The sequence below is a fragment of the Talpa europaea genome (assembly GCF_964194135.1).
Source record: "Talpa europaea genome assembly, chromosome: 13".
NCBI lineage: Eukaryota > Metazoa > Chordata > Mammalia > Eulipotyphla > Talpidae > Talpa > Talpa europaea.
Genome location: NC_140080.1, coordinates 97,700,863 through 97,726,992, shown reverse-complemented (window position 1 = coordinate 97,726,992; position 26,130 = coordinate 97,700,863). Strand labels below are relative to the sequence as shown.

Sequence of the window (26,130 nt, the reverse complement as noted above, 5' to 3'; positions counted from 1 at the left end):
GAAGAGCGGGACCTGCGCCTCCTCCCCGAGCCTGCCCCTTGCTGGCGCGGGAAGGACTCGCGCGCGCCGGTCAAGAGCTCTTCGGACACTGATGTTCTGTCATTCGGCGGCGAGCAGGCAGGTGTGAAGGGCCCTTCCGAGGCCATCTGGTCTCTCCGTGCTGCCCAGCAGAAGTACCTAGTTAAAACCAGTCCAGGCGAAAGTGAACCCGTGTCACCGGGCAACCCCACGCTCCCATTCCCCGAGAAATCCCACGCTCTTGCGAGGTAAGTAACTTGAAGTGTCTGAAAATTTTCCTTCTGACCTACACAGATGCGCTGGGGCCTCTTTTCAGAAGTGACAGTGTGCAAGGGTGGAAAGTTCGGGAGGCCACGGGACAGGGGTTGCCTGGCAGGAGCGTCCATCTGCCGGCAGCCCCGGAGGGCGCTGCCTCTGCTCCCGGGAGACGCAGGTGGCAGGCTGGGCGGGGCGGCGAGCATGCCCGGCCAGTGTCCTCCTCGGCCAAACAGACCGGCCCGTCGCCGGGACCGTCGTCATGACGTCTCGAAGGCGCGCGCCTGTGCTGCACGGAGTCTTCTGGGGCGGGGAGGCGCCAAGCCACGGGCTTCCACAGAAAAAGTTGCCGATGGCGCAGAAGCAGCATTCTGCCTCTCAGTGCCCCCAGAGCTGACCTGCACTTGACATTCGGCTAACTGGAGCCGGATTTAATCATCGTGTGACCCAACGGGGTGCATTCAACCTGGGGTGTCGGATATCCTACTTGATGTTGTTTTTATTCTCCACTTCATCTGGTTATTTCCCTGGGGGCCGCAGAGCAATCGTAGGCGGCAAAGTAATGAAACGTGGTAAATCTGGTTAAAGAGAAGTAGGACTGAGAGTACATCCCTGGGTTTCATCTCCGCAGCCCCATACACAGTGCGGCTTACTGGAGTTTACGAAGCACTAAAACTAGTTTTTAGGAGAAAAAAGCAGCTGAATTTATTGTTCTGGGAAACAGCTCGCTCAGCTTTAGAACTTGTAAAAGGTCTTTGTTTTATAGGCAGGCCGCGGAAATCTAGGTCACAGGCGTTCGCCGCTGTGTCCCTCGGGCGCCGCAGCCAGCACAGGGTCTTCTGGAGGGGGCATCGCCTGGGCGACGGTGGGCAGGGCCTGGGCACCTGCTGTCACCACCGGGACTGCAGGGCCGGGGCACTGGGAGGTCAGCAGGGAGATGTGTTCGCACCAGCCAGGCCCCGAACCTTGACCCTGATGGCTGTGGGGTCAGCCTTCCTGCTGCTAACTGAGGAGTTGGCGGTGGTTTCTCTGGGTCCCTGGGAAGATTCCCCGCCTGGGCCCAAGCCAATTAGGAGTGAGTCTCAAAGGAAACCCGGCAGAAGGGGCGGGAACTCCCTCCCTACACACCCCTGCCTGAAGGGCTTTTCCAACACCCCAAGCTGGGCTCCACCCCCAACCCCTCCCTTTCCTCCGTGGGGGTCACTGAGTGTCAGGCATCTCCGTGGGTGAAGAAGGGGAAGAGAGGGAGAACTGCTGACTGGAAGCGGGTTCTGGAAGGAGCTGTGTGTCCACAGAGGTGGGGTCCCCACGAAAAGGGTCCCACTAGCATGTCTTCTGAGCCCTCTGCAGCCCAGGAAAACAACAGACCCCTGGAAGTGGTGGAGCAAGGTGGTTTCCGGGAAGAGTGCAGGCCCCAAGTGCCAGAAGCCGGAATCTATCCTGCGCGCCCCTGGTGGGGTGAGCTGGCCTCAGACAGGTCACGTGCATTCCGGCCCAGCACTTCCCAGGCAGGCAGAGGAGGGGCTGCCTGGCAGAAAAATCCGGAATCCAGCAGGCCAAGAGAAGTAAAAGGGCAGTGACAAGCTGCAGAGACCCAGAAGATGGGCCGCAGAGAGTGCTGGAGGGGGAGCAGCCCTGATTTAAGGGCTCGGCTGAGGACTAGCCCCCAAGTGGGAGCTGACAGGAAGAGACGTGTGGCCCAGAGAGCAGGGCAGTGGCAGAGCCAGAGGCCTTGCAGCCGGCTCTCGCCGAGGGGAGCCTGTCACCCTCACTGTGACCCGAGGCCTGGAGGTCTGGCCCTGGTGGGGGGAGGCTCCATGACCATGGGGACCTCGACTCCGGTGTCCTCAGTGCTCACAGCGGGATGATGAAAACCTTCGCCAAACATCTACCCGCACGCGCTCCAGCTCGACAGCATCTTCCAGAGGTAAGACCACAGAGCTCCATTTAGCATAAATCATAAACTGATGAGCTCATTTGAAGAAAACGTACACATTTCCTAGAAGAGTGGTTTTGAAGCCCGCCCAACGACACGGGCGCCTGAAGCAACGTTCACTGGCGGGACAGGCCACCATGCGCCCAGCGTGCTCCACGCGGAGACCCTGCGTGACATACGGCACAGCGTGGAGACCACGAGGACGCCCAGCCAGGGAGACTCACTCCGAGCGGGGCAGCCTGGTGAGTCCATCTTTCCATTCACTGGGGACCCCAATGTTCCCATCATCAGGCTGGGTCTTGCGGTGACTCCTTCAGCCAGGAGGGGCCAAGACACTGAACCCAAACCGGCTGCCACGCCTAGGGAATGGCTGCACTGTCGCCAGGAGCTGGCTCTGCACTGTTGCTGGGCCCAACAGTGTCGCTGGGACTTGCCAGCCTCCCGGGCCCCTCCTGCTGGTCCCTGGGATTTGGGAGGCTCCACCTGCCCCACCTGGCCCCCAAAAGAACAGGGGGTGCAGTCTTATAAGGCTGGAAGGATGCTGGGGGGCAAAGTCACCAAGTATCCATGACCACGGGTATTACTGTGGTAATTTAAGAATCCAAACAACAACTCTGGGTGGGATAAGCCACTTGCAACAGATAAAATGTTTCAGCCATCAGGTTTTGAAACTCGTCTGTTTACACCAGTAGCGTCCCCCACCTGCGCCTAAGGCAGAGGCCACGGTGAAGAGGGGGAGTCTGAGCCGAGCTACCTGAGTTGAAAACTCACCTGCGCTCCAGGTGAGGGAGCATGAGAGTACACCCCTGGCCACCCCCTGAGCTGCTCCGTGAAACGCAGGAGCAGAGGCTGGTCTAAGACCGAAGGATGCATTTTTAGTCCCACCTGGTGCACAGGATGTGTTCATGGTTCGCAGGTGCCCTGCCACACCCCACACAAGCCCAGGAGGTCACCCGCAGGGAGCCACCCAGATGAGGGGCTCACAGAAACCAGCCGGGAACCCTGATAGGTGAGAGCACCACCCAGGCTGCCTGCCGCGAGGACGGCTTCTCACCCTCAAATAGAAGTTTCCACTGTAAGGTACTAGTCACAGACAGTTCAGACGTGTATAAAGTCACCCTACTTCATCCTCTCCCCAGCTGTGAGTGGTCAGGCAGACGGTCCCCAGATGGCTTCCACCCCCTTGAAAACAACAAAATCAAAACCTGTCCCATGACACACAGCTTCGCAACTTGGATTTGTGATGCGGGCGCCACCGCCGCTTCTGAGGTGCACAAGGGAGCCGCCGAAGCTCACATCAATGTATAATGACCCTGACATCTTAAAACATTTATAAATAGAAACTTAAGTATTAATAAATACCCACTATATTATCAGCTCAGGCATCACACCAAATGATACACAACTTAAAACAGAGCAAAAACTGGTCAGAGAACTAGTTTATAAACACGTATTTTTTACCTATATGCTATAGTAAATAAACAACAAATACAAATATAAGTAATGGATGTTAGCAGTATATAATAAAACTATAAATAAAACCAAACACAAATACAGTAAGCAACAAATACTTAAAATACACAGTAGGTGGAAAGCATTTTTGTATTTCTATGGAGATGGCTTTCAGCATTAACTTTGGCTAATATTTTAAGATTCTGGATACAGGCAGACTTTAAATCATTTACTTATGGTTATAAAATTATAATGGTTCTGAAACTAACATACATTTTTTGGAATATGAAAAATAATCGGGGGGGAGGAGGCCCCCAATGCATATAAACGACTAAAAATTGGAACAAGGGAATACAATTTGGTTTTCCTTAATTGGATGTGGAATTATCCTGGTCTTCAACACAATCTTTCAAATGAACCAAAATCTTCATCGATCTCTCTGGTGAATCTGAGCACAGCAAACTTGTCCGGAATCTCTTCTCTGAACATGGAATCGTAAATAAACCACCGGTCAGCCTGTTCGTGTGTGTCTCGGTAGCGACTCACTCACCGAGCGTGGCAGGGCGTGTGCTGACACACAGTGTGCGCCCCTACAGCGAGCTTCCCTGAGCACAAACATTAGGACAGGAAAAGTAAGCCTACCTGGCCCCGGAAAAACTGATGCTACTAGAATCAGCTTTTCCCACGTAGATTAACTTTTATCCAAAAGAAACAGTGCCCTGTAAGTTCTTAGCACGAGCGGTGCGGAGCGGCTGCAGGGAGACTCTAGATAAAGATGGGAAGCCTGGCGCGGCTGAAGTAGTGAACTTTCTTTTCACTGTTCTGCTCCGTCTAATCATGAGCTGAGGTGTGGGGAGTGGACAATGGCGGGGGTGGGGTGGGGGAGGCAGCCTGGGACAAACCAGCCAGGGACGGCACTTTCCAGAGCTGGAACGCGTCCCCGCGGCGCCGACAGGTTACGAACTGGCTAGCAGCTCAGGAACACGCATCTTCGCCACGGCCTTGCGCGCCAAGGGACGCGCTCCCGCTCTCTGCGGTGACTCGCTGCCGCTGCGCCAGCTTCAGAATGAGAAAGGCTCAAGCAAATGGGCTTTAACCAGATGCATCCCCATGAAATGGTGTCATGGGAAAAGAGGGGTGATTCAGGATACTTTGTTTGTAAGATCAATGTTACAGTGAAGACTACAGTGAGTGAGTTCACCAGGCCTAACCCTGAGCGCGAGGGTCACATCTAAGGGTGGAGGCTGCGCTCAGGTGTATTCTGCTGCCAACTGCCATGGTTTAGGGAGGTGCAAATACAGATTATATTTAAAAATCAAAGTTCAAATGATACTTAGTTTTCTGCTGGTTCTTTATTATTTATCTCTGTTTCTCTCCTCTTATCTGGTAGCTCATTTATTTGTAACGTGGACCAAAGTTCTGCTATTTGCTTCGATATACTCCTACGTCTTTGCCAAGAACTTACATGGGTTTGCCAGAGACCAGACAGTGAACACCTGTTTTACTTTTTTCTTGAAACTGTTTTATATCACTCATATTTTTTTTTACAGGGGCATGCATTAATTTTATATTTGGCGAGAATTACTTTCTATACCAACGTCCTGTAATTTTACTAAGTCGTTATTTGGTTGTGGAATGACTTCAACTCTGAAAATTATTTTAGTTCTTCAGTAATTCAAAGCAGGAATATGCACACAGGTGACTCTGGAATAACGCGGGTGTGAGCGGCACGGCCCTTGGCATGGGGCACTTTTCTGCCCACAGGTTCCACTTTCACAAATTCCACCAACAACATCCATGTACACAGAGGGAGGGGGACTATAAATCATACTTGGATTTTCAAGTGGAGGCTTGGGGGTGGGAGTGGGGGGGGGGAGTCAGCTCCAACCCTTGCATTGTTCAAGGTCAACTATGCTTCTAAAAACTATGAAATCTGGAACAGATTTATTTATTTGAAAATGAAAATTTTTAAGGCATTCTAGCACATACATTTTTCCCCCTCAAACACCAACTAAATGAACCAGAATATAAATGTCAAAAGCCACATGAGATATAACGTTATAAAATATATAGAAAGAGACTTAAGTACCTTTCAGTTAATTCAAATCAGGTTGGAAATTCTATTAATTAAGGAAAAAAATGGCAGTTGGGAAACAAAAGTAGTTTGTTTATAAAGGATTTGAATTGAAAGTATTCCAGTCATTCTATGCAAAAAATATTTGTGGATATTTTAGTAATGTGTTTGTTCTTAGAATAGCACAGATGGCAGAATGGAAGAAAATGTAATTTCCAGATGCCTGGCTTTGTGAATTCAGTGCCACAGACCCTGAGTTACCAAGCTCAATCTCAAGTTTAACCTTAGCCAGGACTTTTGGAGCACGGTGGTATTTGCGAAGTAAATTTTAACTTAATAATTAACCTTTGAAATGTCAAGTAAGGCTAATTATCTTGGGTAGGCATCCCAAAGGGGGCACACACATTCCAGCGGTTGTGGGATCGGACTGCGTTAGCTGCCTGCTACCTCGAGCCCTCCCGTTACTCTGCACAGACCCCAGGACAAAGCAGGAGGGAGGCAGTGTGAGACACGCCCCCTTATCTTGGGGGGCCTTTACCATATGTAATAGTTGTTGCGCACAGGCCTTTTTCAAGAGCCATACTCTTCCCAACATTTTCTACTTCCTTGCAGATTTTAAAGCATCAAGGAATTTAAATGTAGCTCCTTACCACGAGGTTGGGAATCCCTAAACACGGCAATCCTACTTGGGGTAACACCAAGAAAAGTAAATGAAAAGATGCCACCTCCCTTACCTGGCGGACATTTCCTTCTTTTACATCCACATCAGCTGGACGAAGGACGATGGATTTCTTGGGTTTTGACTTATCCGACTCACGTCTCTGTAATCAGAACGAAGAGTTAGGTCTTGTTGTGAATCAACTGGTTACACCAGCAGGTGCATTAGGATAGACAGTCTGTGTCTTTATGTTTCTAGATGATCTTGAGCAAATGATGTAAATCTTTATTTAGGGGGCTCAAAGGTCTATCACATGGTAAACAAGGCCAGAGTAAATTGGTTTTTACCTGGCCCCTAGAAGCACTGGACGGTCCAAAATGGGCAGCATTGCAATGAGGCTTCTTTGACGGCTGTGAAGATTCTTGACATACTTTTCTTTTGGACCTGTGAGCTGTTTTGCTTGGTTTTGATCTGGGGTCACCTACTGCAGCTTCAGTTTGATCTACAGATTGCTGCTGCAGGAGTTGGGGCTCTTCTGAGTCTGATTCAAAAATATGTGGATGTTTTTTCACATTCAGTGACTCGTGGCCTTTCCCTACGACCTGTGTTATATATTTGCTTCTTAAAATTTCTTGTCTGCTCATCTGGGAGTCAGCAGCATTTGTCATTATACCTAAATCTTTATTTGCCACCTGAAATACTGAGCTATTAGAGAGTAGTTTACTCCCAGTGGATAATTTTCCACTAGACGGGGGATATTTTGTCACATTTTCGTGGGATTGCGCATTTCTTCTGGGCAGAGACCCAGAAGGCTTACTTAAATCCCCGGCACTTATCTGCATGTTACGATTACATTTTTTTTTAATAGTTGGACCTAATTTGGCCTTGTCACCCTGGATCACACTGGTATTCAGTGAAAACAACTTAGGTTCTGCAACAACATATGATTTTCTTTTCTGGTGGCCAGGATGTAAGACACTTTTGTTTGACCCTGACAAGAAATTTTTGAAAACTGGTATGAACTTAGGGGCGACATTACTCTGGGAACTAGAATTTGTGTCTTGCACTCGAGTCTTTCCCCCGCTGGGCACTGGAACTTCCAAGGGCACTTGTGCCTGGTTGGGCAGGGCTTTCTGTCTGCTCTGGGCAGATCCTGGCTGGGCGGCAGGAGTCGAGGACACACCAGGGCTCGGCTGGCTGGCCGGCGGCGCCACCTGGCGGTCCTCTGCTACCCAACCCTGCGGAAGACTTGGAGCGGAGGCGGGTCTTGTGGAAGGGGCCAGAGTCCGGGAGGGAGGGAACATTCTTTTAGTGGTCAGATTGGGTGGCTTGACTTTGCTTTCCTGAAATGATAGAGATTAGGAAAAAATTTTTTAATGTAATAGTGTCCTTAATGGGGCCTCCCCTGGTGGCGCAGCGGTTGAGCGCTGGGTTGTGAGGCTGCCCGAAGCCTCCATCCTCGGCTGCTCCCCGGCCACCGGAGGAGGGTCCCACATGGCGCGCAGACCTCTCCTGCCACCTCCCACTGCTCCCCTCAGCAGTGTCCTTCGGTCCTTCTGCCTGCTCTGCTCCCCGCTCTGGCTCTGGTGAATTCTCTCACCCTCCCACGCTTCTGACTGTGCCCAGTGCTGGTATAAATAAATAAATGAATAAATAAATCTAAAAAAAAAAATTGTGGTGATACACACACACCTAATATCAAATAGAATTCCCCACTTTAATTATTCTCAGGTGTCCTACTCGCCAGCATTAAGCACACCCACTGTGCTTCTATTGTGTGATCACCACCACGACCTATCTCCAGAACTTTGTCCTCATCCCCAGCAGAAACTCAGGGGTCTTGAGGCAGCATCTCCTCCTACCCTCTGGCTCTCCCTGAGGCCTCTGATGACTTCCATTCTACCGCCTCTCTCTGACTGCGCCCCACAGAGGCACACCACCTCCGTGGAGTCATCGGACTGTCCTGTCGCGAGCATGTTTTCACTGAGCATGTTTTTAAGGTTCATTCATGTTGTAATGTGTCAGAATTTCATTCCTTCCAATGACTGAATGATACTCCATTACATGGAAATACCACATCTTGTTTATCCCTTCATCTAGTGATGGGAGGTGTTGGTAACTTTTTAAATCCATATCTAATGGGCACAGAAGAATGTAGTGGGGTTTCCTGGCCCCGAGTGAAGAGATAGAGAAGCTAACTGAGATACAAGAGCTGGTTTCTACCCCTGGAGACAGCGAGGCTGAGGGAAGGCAAGCATCAGAAGGGGTTTGGGTTTGTTTGCTTAGGGTGCTGTAACAAAGTGCCACAAACTGGGGGGCTCAAGCCACAGAAATGTATTGTCTCAAAGTTCTGGAGGCTTTATTCCAACCTAATGGTGCTGGTGAGTTGGGGTTCTGAGGAAAGACTGTTCCGGGCCTCTGCCCTTGGCCTGCAGGTGTCTTCCAGTCAGGTACTATTCTCCTGCCTGTCCAGACTTCTGCATTTTTTGATGTCAGTCAGAGCTGGGCTAGGCCTGCCCTATTCTGGCATGGCAGCATCTGAACTGTGTCCACAGCTGTTGTTTCAAACAAGGTGACATCCTTGTTTGACACGCCACTGCCCTCACCCTACAAGGCTCTTCCCTGCACACAACAGCTGTCTCGTCATCAGAAGTGACCAATCATGTTAAAGTACCTAGACTTGAACTTTTTACCACCTGACAAGAACAGAATTAAAAAATGAAGTTGAATTCAATTATAGAAAACCAAAAATTAGTCACGTTTTCACACTCTTGGGTGTCATAAACCACAGAGACTTTTAGAGACACACATACTCTTGAGACACCAAAAGAAAACTCACTGCAGGAGGTCCCTGAGAGAGTGGCTTACTCGTGTCCTGATGTAACATTTATCTCGACTGTCTGAACCATGTTCATGCTCACACCTGTTTGGTCTTCATGATGAAAATAATTTCCGGGGGTTTGTTTTGCCCCCTAGCCCGGCATGTATCAGTTATTGTCTTTCAATTTCTAAAATACAGTCAACAGCCCAGGGGGGATTTATAGGTTGATATAGGCTTATATTTAAAATTTATAAAAAGACTACAAAGAGGGCCTATGTAAACAGCAGATGAGACCATAAATAATTCACAGGCCCTGAAATGGTCCACAGACCAAAGCTTTGTAAAGTCATAACCAAAAGACACGTGCTTCCCTACATTACTGCCATTACTCTGCTGGATGTGCTAGAAAACCTGGCTTGGGGCAGGGTGGGGGGGGAAGTGGCTTGATCTTTAATTTCTACGACTATACACACACACATCCTATATAGTAACATAATAATACAGGAAAGCCAAAAGCTTTACCCTATATTTAAATAGGAATGGATATCAAATGGATATATACAATTAAGGGAATAATCAGATAATACTTCGGGACTGCCAAAATGACTAATCAAATGTGTCTGATTTATTAAAATCCTACTCTGTGTATGTGTCACCTGAGCGTCTCTGATTAAAGCTGGGCAGAACTCAGGGAGGCTGAGCTCTAAGCGTGGTGCAGGAGACATGGAGTCTAGAAGAAGGTGTTGACTGTAAATGACACAACACAAGGAAGCAGTCAGGCAAACCCAGAATCCGGCATATTCTCCAGGGCGAATGATCCAGTTTTTCCAACAAATAACCAGCATAATAAAAAGGGAGTGCATGTGGAGCGGTGCAGAGTGAGAGAGACCGAAGAGACACACCAACAAAACCCCTAAAACAGAATCTCTGAGATAATGGAGAATGGGGTATGATCTGGCACCAGATGTCAAGGAATTACTATCAAATTAAGATTTTTTTAATAAACTTTCATAAGCTAGAAATGCACACTAAAGTCTTTACAGATGGAAAAACATTTCTTGGATTTCTTTAAAATCCAGCTTGCCCACCACCCAAAAATGTTGAGAGATAGCTGAGAGCTAGGTGCTAGGTGGCTTCACCACGCTGACTTCCATGATGTTTCTCCAGGTGCTTCTTTGATCTGCCTCGCAGGGGAAAGCAGCTACACCCACTCCCTGGTGACATCAGACAGAAGCCAGGCCTGGTCTGCTTGGTGTTTCCCTCACACTAGAGTCTCAGCAGAAGCTCCAGTAGTTCCCTAGAAGCCCAGGAACGTATTTGGTGGGGAGCAAGCACCCCATCTCTCCTCAAAGATTCTCTTACTCTCCGACTTTTCTATCTTTGACGAGGGTGAAACATTTTGGAAATGTGAAACCTTTTTTGGATGAATGACTCTGCAAGTCTGCCTCTGTGCCTGGGCCCTCGCTGCTGTCTTTCTGATCTATCATATCTTGGCTGTGAGCTGAAGATTCTTGTTATTTACTACATAAATAAGTTGTGTACTTTTTAGTTCGGTTCTTCATGCATGTAATTTCTACATTTAAAGTTGCTCATCAAGAAACGACAACATAATTTCACTCTTTTTTCTTTGACTTATTTTGAAATATTTGCTACATAATGCCAGGATTTTCATTGTTTATCAATCTGTAGTTCTGATCTATACTGTACATGAATTAGGTAAAACTGTTGAAAAATTTGTCATTTAAGAGAAAGATTGCGATTGAAAAACTTAAATTAAATAGCCTTAGATTTTTTCTTCATAAACTTCCCTTTCAACTTGGTTTTCTTTTGACAAAGAGATCTTATTATAGTGTGTAAAAAACAAGTCATCATATTTTCTTCATTGGCAATGCCTAACTGTTATCTATTCTTTTTTTTGAAAATAAAATTTCACTTGGCGTATCATCTTCCAACGTGAACGTTACTGAATTAATTCCATTCCATAAATGGAATTATTCAAAAGCTTTTTCAATAAATCAGACTCAACTGACGTAGCAAAAGTTCAATGTAAACTTGGATTTGTATGAGGCAAATGTTATCAAACAACCCTATAAGATCATTTAATCATTTACCCATTCAACAATATTTAATGAACAACTACTATATACCAGGCACTTGGGAAAGGAAGGTGACTATGCTGCCTCTCCTGTCCCAGAGCTCATGATTCGCCGGGCAACAGCTATCACAACACTGTGTTAACTATAGCAACAGGAGCACGTGGCAGTGACAAATAAAGAGCAGCAACGAATAACTATCAGGAAGACATCAACTGAGGACAAAGCACTCCAGTACGACAGAGGGTGAGAAACCCCAGCGAGGCAGGCTGTGGCACTGGAGGACTAGCGGTGCGTAACGGCTTACCTGCGCAGACGGCTTCGTGAGCTCACGCGTGTGGTAGCACGGCTTAGCTGTCATCTTTATGGGAAACCCACATATGTGCGGCAGCTTAGATTTTAAATCTGAAAGAAAACTTTTCAATACACCTTCCAGATCCACCCTTGGAAAGAACTGCACGGGTTGGCTTCTGATGCAGCTGAGAGGGTACGTGCTGGTGTTAAAGAACAACGGGGCATTTGTGGACGCAGAGAGGAAATGTTACTACATGAAACAAGTACCTGCTAAGACAGTACACAAACCAGTGTATAAATAAATCCATCCTGCAAGACATCTAGAAAACCTATTCCTTCCTTGGCTTGTTCCACACGCGACAAAGCAGCGAAGCGTGTGTTCTCCGGGCGCTGCACGCCTCCTAACGCCGCCAACGGGGACAGCCCGCTGCGTCCTTACACTCTCGCTTTCTCTGTAAGCTGGCAAGCCAATCACCCCAGAAACTATTTGTAAAAAAACCTATGTGAGCTTTAGAGAGGATAAAATAAGTGCAGCAAACAATAAACAGGTCGCATCTCCAAGCACAGCACAAATTTGGTTGAGAAGCAACACGCACAGATTGTGTTCAGCTGCAACAGCCGTTCTTTGAGGAAAGGAGTTACATTTCCTGGTGAAAAAAATTCTCAAGACTCACAATAACATCGTGACAGCTAGTGAAAAGGCAGACTAGCTATCTGTCAACCTCATTTTACATGAAGGTTCGGGTCAGGAAATGCAGCACACAGGACGAGAACACCCGGCTCGCTGTGCTGTCCTTTCATCCCGCCGGCCCGCTGGCGAGGCTGCGCACAGGTGGGGCGGTGAGCGCGCTGCTAACTAAGGCTGAAGAGTTTCACCTGGGCACTAGAGCCCTCGTGAACAGATTTTTAAAAACAATGCTAAGAAAGATATTTTCTTAAATAAATGGGGCGTTGGCGCTGAGCCAAGTGAAAGCCTCTAAACTTGGTCTGTAAAATAATCTTCTGAAAAAGATAAATCCTTAATTCCGTTCTTCAGGAACGTCCCAAATGCCACTGGGGGGCGCCCTTGGCTCAGGAGAACCCTATGATGGCGTGTGTACTAGGGATCAAGTGGACCTTTTTTCCTATCTAAAGTTTCTTTTGCTGTTCAAATTACAAAAATATCATTCTTAAGCTCATCCTCATATAAGAACAGGGAAATTCCAAGCAAAGTAAGAACATGCAAGCAGATCAAAAGCAGAGAGGGAAGCGGCTTCGAGCCGGCAGAGAAGGGTGAACGGACGAGAGCACGGGTGGGCCGGAGGCCGCGCGCACGGCAGAGGCCTCTCACACAAAGGATATGTGAAGGTCCTTCCTCCTATCATTTTGAAGTAGATGCTGCAGTACACTTTTGAATGTCTACAATCTTCTGGAAGCTTATAGCCATACTAAAATTTAAACACAAAGTTGAAGTCCTCTTGAGAGAAAGTTCAACTGGGGTTAAGACAAGAAGCAAAATTAAGTAACTTCTAGGGTAGCGCATATTTGTACCCCTTACCAGTGTGTCCCAGTGCATCCGGAAATCATCGAAGGAGTGAAAAGGACAGTCCGGGGGCATGGTGTGAAGAACACTTAGTACTTGTCCCATTTTCATACTATGAAAGATAAGAGTTGGTAAAGTTTTATGTGCCAACGCTTGGTATAGTTTGACAAGTTAACGGTGATTTTGAAAGTGTTAAAAAAGATTACCAACAGACATGTATGTAATAAACTAATCATTTGCTTCTAGTTCCAAATACACATTGGATTAAACGTTCACAAGAAAACCTTAGAAGGAAAAACTAAATGGAGTCATAAACACAAAGAAATGACTGATAAAATGATGCCATACAAAAGTATGTCTGGGAATTGTCGGCTTGAAGAAAATGTCTATGGAGAGTTGAATGAATCGCAGTCAAATATACGCCCCGTCTGCCTCTTCCCTGTTTGATGATGAAATGATGTGTCTGCTACCAGTTAAAGTTGCTGCTCCTAAGAAGTTTAACATTTCATCTCCGTGGTATTATTGATGGTAAGAGAGTACAAACTCTAGCCCAGATGCTAATGAATCACTAATTACGACACACAAGTTTATGGGGTTTTATTGCTATTATGGCGATAGCAGTCATTTCAAATGAAATCACTACAAATTTTGCTGCTTTTGAAATGAGACCCAATAAAAAGATAAATGTATAATAAAATTATTGTAGTTCATCTGCAGCTGATGCCTTCTGTAGGTATGACTATGTTGTCTCAGCATACTTTTGAGGCAAAATTCAGTTTCAAAAATTCACAAAAGTGGTTTATACTTTGCACCTAACAACGTTAAAGCAAAGTAGAAGCAGCATCTCCGCAGCCCCCGAGGAACCACAAGCTGAAACCTCACCTTGGCAAAATGTAGCACCAGTTGCTTAAAATCGAATGTCCCTCAATGACAGCATCCGTATTAGTCTCAAAATCCTTTATTACTCTCTGAGAAATACCAAAGTCGCTTAGCTTTGAATAGAAATAAGGTTGAACATGTAAGTCCTCGAAAGAATTTGACAGAGAAAAACGTCTCTCTCTCACAGACACACGCGCGCGCGCGCACACACACACACAGATGAATCAGGCCTAAGTTATGGTCACTGACATCATCACTTGACAGTCAATGTTTCAGCTCAACCTGCTTCTCTGCCCAAGTGTAGCAACTGTCACCTGCTTTCCCTGTCACCCTCCAAACCCAAACCCCCATTTTGGACTTATTTCAACTGGCTTTCAGTTTGATGATGTTAATTTAGAACAGAAGAAGGTATTTACATTGTGTGAAAATAGCATCTTAACCAAGTCTCTTTTAAACTGAAAGATGGCTTTGGGGGGTGATACCTCTCTCTGGACTTTTGGAGGGGACAGGATACCCCCAACCACCTTTATACCCCTTTCCCACCTCCTGGATGCGTCTCTCCTCAGCCCGCAGGGCATGTGAGCTTGCGGGGCCACCGACACTGCTGTTGCCCACCCTGGGACACGTTGCAGGGGCGTGAGGAGGGGAGTGTTTCCTTAGAAGGAGTCAAACTACAGCGAGACCCCAAGTGAGAGGGAAACAAAGTCCTAGCAGCTGAGAGGAAACTGCTCCGGGACTAGTGAGAGTGGCTCAGGCCCCCTCGCTGCCTCGGTCTGGCATCACGCAGCTTCGGGGAAGCAACATTCTAACCCCTTTCCTTTAGCTGGAGTCCCGGCTAAACCGGCCAAGCGTTTAGTGTCAGGACAAGTCACCCTCAGTGACTCCTTCCCGGAACGCCCACGGCATTTGCTAGACTGATGGCTATGGGGTGGCAGGGCAGAGGAAGTCCGGATGTGCTGGGCGCGCGTGCGCGAGGACTAACAGGGAGAGAGGGGAGTGCTGTCCTGAGCTGTGCTGCACGTGGGCCTGAGGCACAGCAAGCTGTCTGGTAAGAAAAAGACGGTCAGTGCAGACACGACCACGAGTGTCAGGGAAGACTGGCTGCCGTGGGGGTGGGCCTCTGAGGACAACCACCCAAACTGAATTCAGAGAAAGCAGGTGTCAGGTCCAAATGTCTGGCATTTCTCACATGCCTCTATTTGAATTTAAATCCTCTGGGTATTCTCTACACTGTTCAGAGACAAAACTGGAGACTCCCCGGTACCAGACTTAATGTTTCATATCGGTCTTTCTCAAACACAGATTTTCCTCAAGACTGGTCAGCGGCCTAACGGTTCACCATGCACTCCAAGGGACAGCTGATGCCTGCCTTTACTTTCTGAACAGACAATGTAACGTGTCTCCTTATGTGAACAAGCCCCTACTTCTAAGCAGGTACTCAAATCTAACTTCCTACTTCTAATGCCCGTCTAAAGAATTCATTCTTATTTTCACACTGACAATGCTGCAGTAGCAGAAATCTTTTGGTTGGGGGCCCTTGTTTTAGAAAGAGAATTCTGTTGATTCTGAGGGAGAATTAGAGAATAATTCTAATAGTATCTAACAGCATCCATATGAAGAAGGCTCATATGGATACGATTTCAACAGCCAGGACCACAGATGGTAGTCTAAATCACAGCAATGGAAATGGAGACAGTGAGGCACAGACTTCAGGACCAAGCAGGCACAGGATATGAAACCGTGCTCTCATTTACAGAAATTTCAAAAGCAGGAAGAGGCAAAATTACTACTCAAGGACCTTATTATAAGGTAAAATGGGGCATAAAAATGAGTACAACTCCAAAATTACCAGTAAACACATGATTATGGTGCAGAATTGTATGTGGCTAAAAAGATGGTGGGTGGTCACTTTGGGCTTAGTTTGGGGAAGGTTCCAGTCAGTTTGAGGTATTCCTGTTGATACGCCCATTCTAGTTACCTGAGTGCAGGTCAGCAAGTTTTTGATGGTGGAAAAGTAGACCCCATTCAAGTCTGACTCCCTACTGACTCAACATAACAGGTCATCAAAAGTTTAATCATGAGTGGAGTATCTTAAAGCTGGCCCTTAAGGGATGGACAGAAAAGGCAGCCATTAGAGGGCGCTCCAAGCAAAGGGAGCGCCTTCTGTGCCTTGCCTGGAATTCCTCAGCCTGACAGTGCTGACCCTTCAGACTGGGCCATTCTTTGTTGGGGGGCGATGGGGGTCCTTGCAGTCCTGGCATTGGGCACCAAATGCCACGAACAAATCCCCCCAGCTCCCTTCTTGGTGATACCCAAACTGTCCCCAGACATGACCAGATGTCTCATAGGGAGCAACATAACTGTCTCCCCCTCCACCCTCTCTACAAAGAACCACTGGCCTAGGAGACAGAAACATGTAGTGAGTGATCGCTGGTGTGTGAGGTTCTATGCTGAATTAGCAAAATGAAAGACACATCCTTCCACTAAGAAGTAAAAAACTGTTATGTGCAAAAAATAGATGCCAAAAAAAAAAAAAATGGCAGCATAAAGTCAATCAGGAATAGTTCATTTAGTCTATGCTGAAATTGTGCTTTTAATATTTGAAGGTGAAACAAAAGGCAAATAGTAGGTGCTGAGTCAGGATAAGATCCTAGAAAGTCTTGAGTGTTACCTAAAAAGATTTTGAGCAAGGGAATAATAAAATTAGGTCTGTGTTAAACTGACTGATTTGGGTAAATAGATTTAGAATAATATCAGAACATTAAACATTAAATAGTATGCATTTTACAATAAACATCTTATCACTCTTATTGTTAAAAATTAAATCTATGTTAGTAGCAGTAATAAATATATTAAGTATGTAGCAAACATCGTAATGTTAACTAGAACTCAAAGCACGCAGTACCTCAGGCGGCGGCAGTCTGATTGTATAAACTTCTATGCTTAGACAAATGTGAGTTTCTGTTACATTGATGTCTAGTACTGAAAATAAAATATTCAACTGTGAACACTCTGGAATTACTACTCCAGACTATCAAATAAAGAACTTTAGTAACAAAATCAATTACCTTAGCAATCTATTTGAGCTAGAAACTCAGTTAAAAATGCAAAGTTTTTCATACAAGGCAGAATAAAACAATCACGATAACATCTGACAGAAGGGACATCCCAGAGAAGACAAAGCCCTGACACAAGACAGATACAGATGTGCATGTGGGGGCAGAGGGCATTACAATAACCAGAATGAGACCTCACCGTTGAGAAGACACTCAATAACTCTTTTACAGATTTGGCTTCATTGTAAGTGAAAAGCGAGAGGTACACGTCACGCTTATGACATCAGTTTCCTTCACCAACAAATGCCCTCAGGTACAGTCTTGACCTCCGGGGCCCAAGGCTTGCACCCTGCTCTTCAGATGACTTAGGCAAGTCAGGGCAGTGGGCTGCTGCAAAGAGGCGGGGCCTGGAGGCCGCAGGAGACCCGCGAGGTACTGCAGGAGGTACTGGTAAAGCTCTGGATCAGCTCCGCTTCTCAATGCAGAACTGACTACTAGGATGTACTTGAGTGTGTGAAAATCTAATGAGCCAACAATTTGGCGTGTTGCTGCGGAATATTTAGATGCAGTAAAGGAGAAAAAGTCTATCACAGGAGGCAGAATTCCGCTCTCCTGAACTGCCGCCCGCAGTCACTGACCGCTGTCGTCTCATCAACGCATTGCGGATGAAACCCACTGGCCCAGAGCTGGCTCTAGTGACTGCCACTGACCAACCTAAACAGAGGCCAGTGTGGGCGGGGTGCACAGTGCAGAGGCCAGGGGCTACAGAGGCTCTGCTCATGCGGCAGTGCACACCCCCAGGGCTGACGGACCATCTAACTGAGGGCTCAGGATACCCACCGACCTGCTGCGTCTGGACTACTACTCACGACATCTCCTTGCACACAGCAACACACCATGTCAGCAAGAGTTAGATTAGACGATTAGACCATATCATACCCGGCATATTTAAGATCTTTTTTCTATTTATAGAAAATCATGTTCTTAGAGACATAAAGGTTTTACTTACATACTAAGGAATTTTTAGTATGATTCTGGAAACTATACATAAGTGTCTGCAAAATTAAAGTCCTTAGTCATACTGTTCTTTAAGTAGAGACATTAAAAATATAGCTTTTATTCCAACTAGAAGTGGATTTTTCTCACATAGGTAGACTATATATTTGGAGCCAGAGATGACTTCCCAGGTGAATCTGTGATTATAAAATGTCTGATAAATTCTTATGTAACCTAATGAGCAAGATTACAAGCAGAACTCACTCAATCTGTAACATATTTTTTTTTAACAAATGTTAATGGTTTATCTACTGACATGTATTTTCACACATTTGTACTTACCAACAGCATTTTGCTTTCCCGCCTGAGAAAGAAACTCTCTTCCTTAAAAAATTTATAGGATATATTATTATAACTCATAAATCATGCTTGATAAATATAACCTTTTTACATGAAATTATTAAAGCTAAGGAAATACTTTATTTTTTTTTTTAAGATTTATTTATTTATTTATATAAGCACTGGGTACACTCAGAAGTGCCGGAGGGTGAGAGAATTCACCAGAGCCAGAGCGGGGAGCAGAGCAGGCAGAAGGACCGAAGGACACTGCTGAGGGGAGCAGCGGGCGGCAGGAGAGGTCTGCGCGCCATGTGGGACCCTCCTCCGGTGGCCCGGGAGCAGCCGGGGATTGAACTGGCGCTGCAGAAGCTGCTGGCAACTTTGCAACCCAGCGCTTAACCGGGGAGGCCCCACTAAGGAAATACTTTAAAACACAGTTTTATAAAGGAATATCAGATGACAACTCAGAGAAAAAATATAATTGCTCAAAAAGTATCTCTTCAATTAAAAGCACAGAAATACCCACTTCTCCCCTCAAATAATTACTTCCTGTTATGAAATACTTGGAAGGTGATCATACCTTAACACAAAATTCAGGATACTTTTTTGATTCCAATGATATTAATAATTTGTGTTCAATATTATAATGCTTTACAACTTATATTTCTTTTTTTCTAGATTCCAAGTGTTATGCAATAAATGCTTTCCCTTAAGAAAACAGCAGGCCTCTGAAGCAAGGAGACATATTTATGTTGTTGAGGATTTTGGTTAAGAAAGCTTGAGACTGAGTCTTCAGAAGCTGTTCCCTAAAAATCATGTATCTTCCCATTACAAAAAGATGCACCTAACAGAAGGGGCCCAGAGCAGAATGCTCCAGAACCAAGAGAGGGTGTCACCTTGCACCAGGAGATGGCCCGTTTTATTCCAGGCTGGAGCGAGTCTAGCCATCAGTGAATATGAAAGGCAGTTTTGAAGAATTACTGGAAGTACTCTTTGGGCAGCCTCCATCTGAAAAAGGTAAAGGGAAAATATAGGTAAATTTATAACAACTGGCACGTTCCTATAAGCTCAGAGAAAGCACTCGTGTGTTTCGAGCACCACCCAGCCGGCCGGGGTGTTCTGCATAGGCATACAGTCATCACTACAGCTAACCATCTCAGTTCTAAAATTAAGGAATTGTTCAAAGATAGTCACTTTGAGCCACGGCTGTTGTTCTGCCACGCTGCAGCATGACCTGTCCACAAGTAACAAGGAACTTGGGTTCTGCACATCTGGAGAAGAGGACAGGGGATGCTGACCTAACAGCAATGAGGAACCAGCAACTGAGATGACCATGGTGAATCCCTCCCTGCCCAGCAGGCAGGTTTGGGAGGCTGGAGTAGATGAGGGAATGGGGAAGGCTGCCCTGGGGACAAGGCCATAAAACTGACCACCATGACCAGAAAAAACAGCCCAGCTCTGGGAATGCAGAAGTAGAGGCCAGAAGGCCAGTGCTGGAGACAAGACATCGTAACAGATAACTGCAAACTGGTGCCCCCACGTTAGAAAGTGTGTGAAAACAGTATAAAAGAGAGCCCCAAATCCTCCTTAGAGCACGAACTTCTCCCGTCTTGCCCACTGCTTCTCTTAGCAGTGTCTCTCAATAAATCCACCTGTTCTGTTCTTCACTCTGTCTCTGGTGGTTTCTTTCACACCCCATGCCTCCGGCCTCATCCTGATCTTATCTCCACAACAATAACTGGAGAAGGATAAGATGGCAAACAGAGGTTTTAAATATTTTGGACATGGGCACCTTGCAGTAATAAAGTCAAAGGTGTGAATGAAAAGGCAGGAAGAAAATACATCACAGAGTGTTACTAAGATAGGAACTATGGGTGGGAAGTTTCAATTTTTTTTTTTTTAATAATCTTAAGATATGTATGAAGTGATGGAACTTGGCATATTCTTTTATTGCATTAATACTGAAATGCCAACCATTCTTAGGCTCAGAGAATAACTTTCCTGATATTTAGAATTTGTCTCTAAAATCAAGTTTTATCTGTTTTTATAACATATTTGTCAAAAATAAACAACAGCTTGACCTTGTATTATAAGTTCCCATACTTGACTTTTCTTTTGTAGTACAAGTGCCTGCCTCAGACTTTCCTCTGAGGCCTCTGCATGGAGGGCCACCCTTGGAGAGGGCTAACTCAGGCGAAGCCACCCACACACAGGCAGCTGGTCAGCAGGGACTGCTTGTATGCTTGTTTTTTTCCTTTTTCCTCTTTGTTTTTCTCCCTAAGCATTAAACTCCCACTCTGATGATCTGAACATACCAATAAACGGGTTCATGAAACTCTAGATCCCTGTCCTCAGGGCCAATAAAATTAGGATCCCAGGCCCCTGTACATGCTGCCCACCATGACTCTCTACCCCCCTTGACCTCACTGTGACCCGGGTGATGTGTAATTTCCAGGTCTTCTAAGTAGCAAACCTGTGTTTTTCCAAGTTTCCTGAGGGTTACTGCTGGAGGGCATCTTGCCGTGATAAGGACCCTGAGGACTAGTCCAGCTGGAACAGCAACAGGCTGACCCCAACACAAAACAGACCTTGAAGTCAACATACTAATAAGAAGATGAAATTCTCCAAGTTCATGGCAGAGGACAGCAAAGGGGCCTCCATCAGCCCACGAGCAACTCTTGCTGACCCCAGTGCAGGGGAGAAGCCCATGGGAATCGCTGCAGGTAGCCAGGGCTCTCGAGTTCTAGGGAATGACAGACGGTAAATATGTTCTCGCAGCTTATACACAGCCTTTGCAGGATAACCAAATTCCTTTAATGATTCAAGATGTGTCTCAGTGGAAAGGTTTAGCTGAAATCCCTCCTCATTGCCCCTGAAGTGCCATGCTTTCCCAAGCATGTGACTGAGCGCTGAGAGTAGCGCTGTGAGACCTCACAGGGACTGCAAGTGCCTCCAGATGCTGCTGTGACCTCATCTTCCTCCTGGAACCCAGAGAAGCATTTCATCTTGGAGAACTCCAGGAAGCTCAGGATCCTAAACCCCGGTAGAGGCAGAAACAGAGGCAGCAGAGATGCCTGGATGGGCCACTAGAACCACCAGGGTCCAGTGCCTGAGAGACACAGGTGGAGACAGGTGAGAACTCCAGTCCAGGCTCTGTGGCCTGCGGCAGGTGACACGAGAACCGAAGCCCATGGAATCACTTTTGCCCTTGATGAAATCGACACTCATCCCCACAGGGAACACAACTGATGCTTTGTCCCTCCACTTGTCAGCTCTGTGGTCACCGCCACTATTTTCATCTCTCTGGCCTTCATTACTTCGTCATCAAATGATTCTACTATATAAATTGCCTGCAAAAGGTACTCAACAAAAGTTAAGCTTCTCATCCTCTTTTCTCACTAAATATGCATAAAATAAATTTGGAGGACAAAAAGTTGGGCTCCTTTACAAGTGGATCAATAATTTCTGAGGAAAAATACTTATCTTTGTTTGATGACAAAAGAAATTGAAAACAAAATTAATATAAATAGCATCTGGAATTACTTTTGAAAACCCACCTTAGCTCCATATTTTTCAATATAGACATTAAGTTTTCCAGCTTTATAAAATGGTACCTACAATAAAAATTCACATTTATAAAAATGACTTAATATGTGTTATTAAGTAATGCAATCCATAAAGAGTGAAAACATTCTATAACAGAGGGTCCTGAATCATGGACATGGAATCTGGGTGCAGTGTCAAAGTGAGAGAGACCTTTCTGGGAGCAACAGGAGCCCAGAAATCATTTAAAAAAAAAAAAAAAAAGAAGGCCAATAAATTTCATATAATAAATATTTAAGACCTTTCTTAATATACAAATTCTTAGGCATTAGAAAAAGTGGACCTAAGTAGAAAATTTAGAGAACGTTCAAAAGGCCAAGATGGTCCAATTCACCGTGAAAGAAATATAAATTAAAAGAAAATGTCATTTTTTGCCTAAGAGATTGGCAGATTTTGCAAAGGCTGAAAATAACTAGCATATGAGGTTCTCTCATACACTATTAGTGAAAATGTAATCTAGTAAAGCTTTTCAGAGAGCAGTTTAGCAGTGTCTAGATTATAGTTTAAGATGCATTTCAATCTCACTTTCAAGAATTTAACCCAAAGAAACTATCAAGTAAGTAAAAATGACATAATTTCAATGACGTTACAGCCCTGGAGACTCAGATGTGCATGAGAGCATTACTTCAATCACTGCAAACTCAAACAACAAAATATTTTAGTCTCAAAAATTAGGAGGATAGGTGTACTGACACAGAACAATGTCCAGGAAAGATTGTTGAAGGAAGAACAAAAGGTAAGTTTCAAAATATAAAGTATAATCATTTCATTTTCTATTTTGAATACATCTTTTTCACAGATTTACTATCTTTACAAGAAAGCAAAATACATTTTTAGTTGGCTATTTTCTTCTTTTTATTCTTGCTAAGACTAGGATACTTGAATTTATGAGAAATCTAAAACAATGTCCTCCTTGTTCCATAAAGATTTACAAGGAAAAAATAACACAAATAAGAGGTGTCTTCTTGTTCAAAATCAGCTTGTTTTCTTAAAAAACTATAATAAGGATGAGAAAATGAAAGCTGATGGAACCTTGAAGGAAAATGTAATCAACAAGAACAATAACCTAGAAGAAAAATAAAAGATCCAAAGCTTTTAAATGGCTTTTAGCACTGTTAATAAATATTGATTTCACTGGATTCTGGGGAATTAAAATTTCACTATAAGAATTTTCAGACCAGGGTCTCCCTGGTGGTGCAAGGGAAAGACACAACTTATGAAGCTATCGAACTGAAGCACAAGTTTGATCACCAGCCAGGGAGCTACCGACATGGCACGGTGGACCGCTCCTGAACTTGCCTGCTGCTCCCCTCAGCAGTGTATTTCAGTCAATCTGCCTATTTTGTTCCCCACTCTGTCTCTGGTGAATCCACTCACCACCCACACCTCTGGCCTGTACCCCAGTTCTTGTGTGCATAAAAAATAAATCTTCAAAAAAAAAAAAAAAAGAATTTTCAGACCAAAGAATCTCAGAATAATGTAATTTTTTTATAAAGAGTTTTGGCATTTCATTACCATTCCCAGTTATCATTATATACAAAACTGTGGAATATGTTTCTCATTCTAATTTTACTAAGTGTAAAACATTTCTTAATAAAACCTCCAAATTAAACAAAAAAAACAATTACTTGAAGTTCTTTAAAAACAAATGTGGATATGTTGGAATGAGAAACTTATGTGTAATTCTAAGGGACAAAATATGAGAAATGGATTAAGCCCATGCTATCTTAATATATTGTCATAATATTTTATTCATGTCTTTATCTTAGCATTTATGAAGAACTAAATATAAAATTAGAATCACAAAAATGGATTTTAAATATCACAAAGTCATAGTCTGTTTATATTTTATACTGTTATACTGTTGTTATACTTAGTATCCTGTTATACTATCATTATACTTAGGATATAAGTTGAATCAAACTAGAGCACAATGTAATTTGTTTTCATAAGCCACTTTCAATTTGAACTACAACACCTGAATTACTACTTATCACTACTACTTCCAATGATTAGCAATAATACTTTGCAAAAGGTTAAAATACTGACCGCCATTACCACCCAAATTTGGTTTACTACTCCAGGCACAGGTGATGTAAGAATATCTTGATGCAAAAACAGCAACTGCCTGTGGAGAAGAAACATACTCATTTTAAAGTGTGCCTGCCCGTTTTTACTTTGTTATCCTTTAAATATTGCTTAATTCAAATAAAAAGTTGAAGTTTCTTTTAAACAAGGGGGGGGGGAATTATAGGTTTCTGTATTACTTAGCATACCTCCAACACTGTAGGCACTCAGCCAAGGTTGAAATTAAGAGGATTACAATGTCTTAGATATGGAGATTATATGGAAAATGGCCCCTGCATTTGAGTTGCCCAATCTTTTTAATCTGTGAACCTCAACTCCTCTTTGAAACTTCATCTGCCCAAAGCATAGACTTGAGGAAGGCTAAACCCTATGAAGAAATCATGTCTTTCAACTCCTGCTTACTTCCTTTTCCTTTAGGTTTTTTGTTTTTTTTTTTTAATGGTAGCCAGGGAGCACTGGAGGCAAAAGTCCAAGGATTCTTCTACCAGTGTCCTTACCAAGTGCTTCTGTGTTACACCTACTGAGTAGACTCTTTTCCTTCAAACAGGAAATTCTTCCAAAATCAGAATCAAGTGGAAAATAGTTCCGTGTTCAACAGCCAAATGAACTTACAACAAAACTCACGACAATTCAAATTACCTTCAATAATTTTGTTTCAAAGGGCAAGGCAAAACACAAAAGGGAGTACAGTTGAAATAGAAAAAATTCAAAATTACCAATCAAGGAAACAAATTTAAAAAGCCACAAACATGTGCACTTGCTGCCGGTTGCCTCAGATATAAGGAGGCCAACTGTCTCTGGTGGCATCCTTTGTAGGAGTCTTGGTGCAGCGGGTGCTGGGTTTTGCCAGGCCTGATGCAGCCAGTCTCTGCTTCAATGTCCCAGCCTGTCAGTTGCTGGGAAGGTGAGCCAAGTAACCCCACTCTGTGGCATGGCTGCTTTCACTTTGAGGGCAAATAGCCAAATATCTGATTGAATATTTTCTACTTGTTTCTAGAAGGATCGTAGGTAAGTGCTCAACAGGTATCACGTTACACCTTGAGAATGGTCTGGGCTCCTGGATATAGATGCGTGGGAAAAGAGAGACTTGGGAAGAAGACAAGTTATGTGAAGAGGAGGAAAATGGAGGCCGCCCTGAGTGTCATCCTCATCCTGACAGTTAGCAATAAGTGCTCGTCCTTCTCTAAGAAATCTGGTTAGAGGTACGATATGCTCAGTGGATCCCAAGAGTCCTTCTTTGAGTACCCTTGAGTATCTTTAAAACCTAAAACACAGTGTGTTCTGAGTAATCATGGTGTTATACTTCAGGCTTGGACTACTAATAGTTTGAGATAGTTCTTGGAGAAATACTCTTCCGTGTCTCATACTGATCTGAAAATCAAGAAACTAATCTAAAATGTTTCCACATATCCCGGAGTACCCATAAACAGGAACCACTCATTAAATGTTTACTGAGTTGGGGGGCGGGGGTCTTGACTTCATTCATCAATGTTTGTAAGATTTTTAAATTAAAAAGTTTAGCCATGAAGTCCTGCAGGTGAGATCTCAGTGGGGAGACAGTCCATTTCACTCTTTATTCGTCTTCTTTTTAAAGTTTTCCCCTAAACATCGCCCAATAAACTTGGTCAGATTTAGTCAAAATTGAATTTATTTTGAAATTGTGGAGCGCTGTGTTTTAACGCAGAACTCCCGGACAGCGCGCCACCTGCGTTTTCGGACGGAGGCCGTCGGTACAACCTCCTTTACCTGCACAGGGTCATCTGCAGGCCCCTCGCCTCGCTGCCCGCGCCCCTCAGCAGCACCCCGACAGCGCAGAGCTGGCGCAGATCTGGAAGCGCGAGGAAGAAGAGCGACTGCGGCGCAGCGCCGGCCATGTCTTCCCGTCGTCTGGGCGTGTCTGCAGTCGGGCCTCGGAAGACAGACAGACAGACACAGACTGAGAGTCAGGCAGACGGGCAAAGGGCAATGAAACGGCAGCGAACTCCGGCCCGTGGGGCTGCACACCCCGGCAGGGCGTCCTCGGCCCCACCGTCAGCCGCCCCGCGG

At 45.0% G+C, this 26,130-nt stretch overlaps 1 protein-coding gene across 1 annotated transcript; it reads right to left on the bottom strand.

Annotated features, from left to right (window-relative positions):
* Positions 1–1,059: 1,059 nt before the first annotated feature.
* Positions 1,060–25,958, bottom strand: LOC311183381 (uncharacterized protein C18orf63; the record flags this gene model as incomplete). Its single annotated transcript, XM_084252719.1, has 13 exons — positions 1,060–1,191; positions 6,470–6,556; positions 7,161–7,736; positions 11,615–11,801; positions 12,934–13,028; positions 13,139–13,235; positions 14,006–14,115; positions 16,908–16,984; positions 18,397–18,438; positions 19,290–19,401; positions 21,951–22,007; positions 24,046–24,124; positions 25,831–25,958. 13 exons carry the CDS (start codon positions 25,956–25,958, stop codon positions 1,060–1,062), a joined length of 1,779 nt encoding a protein of 592 aa, XP_084108845.1.
* Between the last annotated feature and the right edge of the window lie 172 nt (positions 25,959–26,130).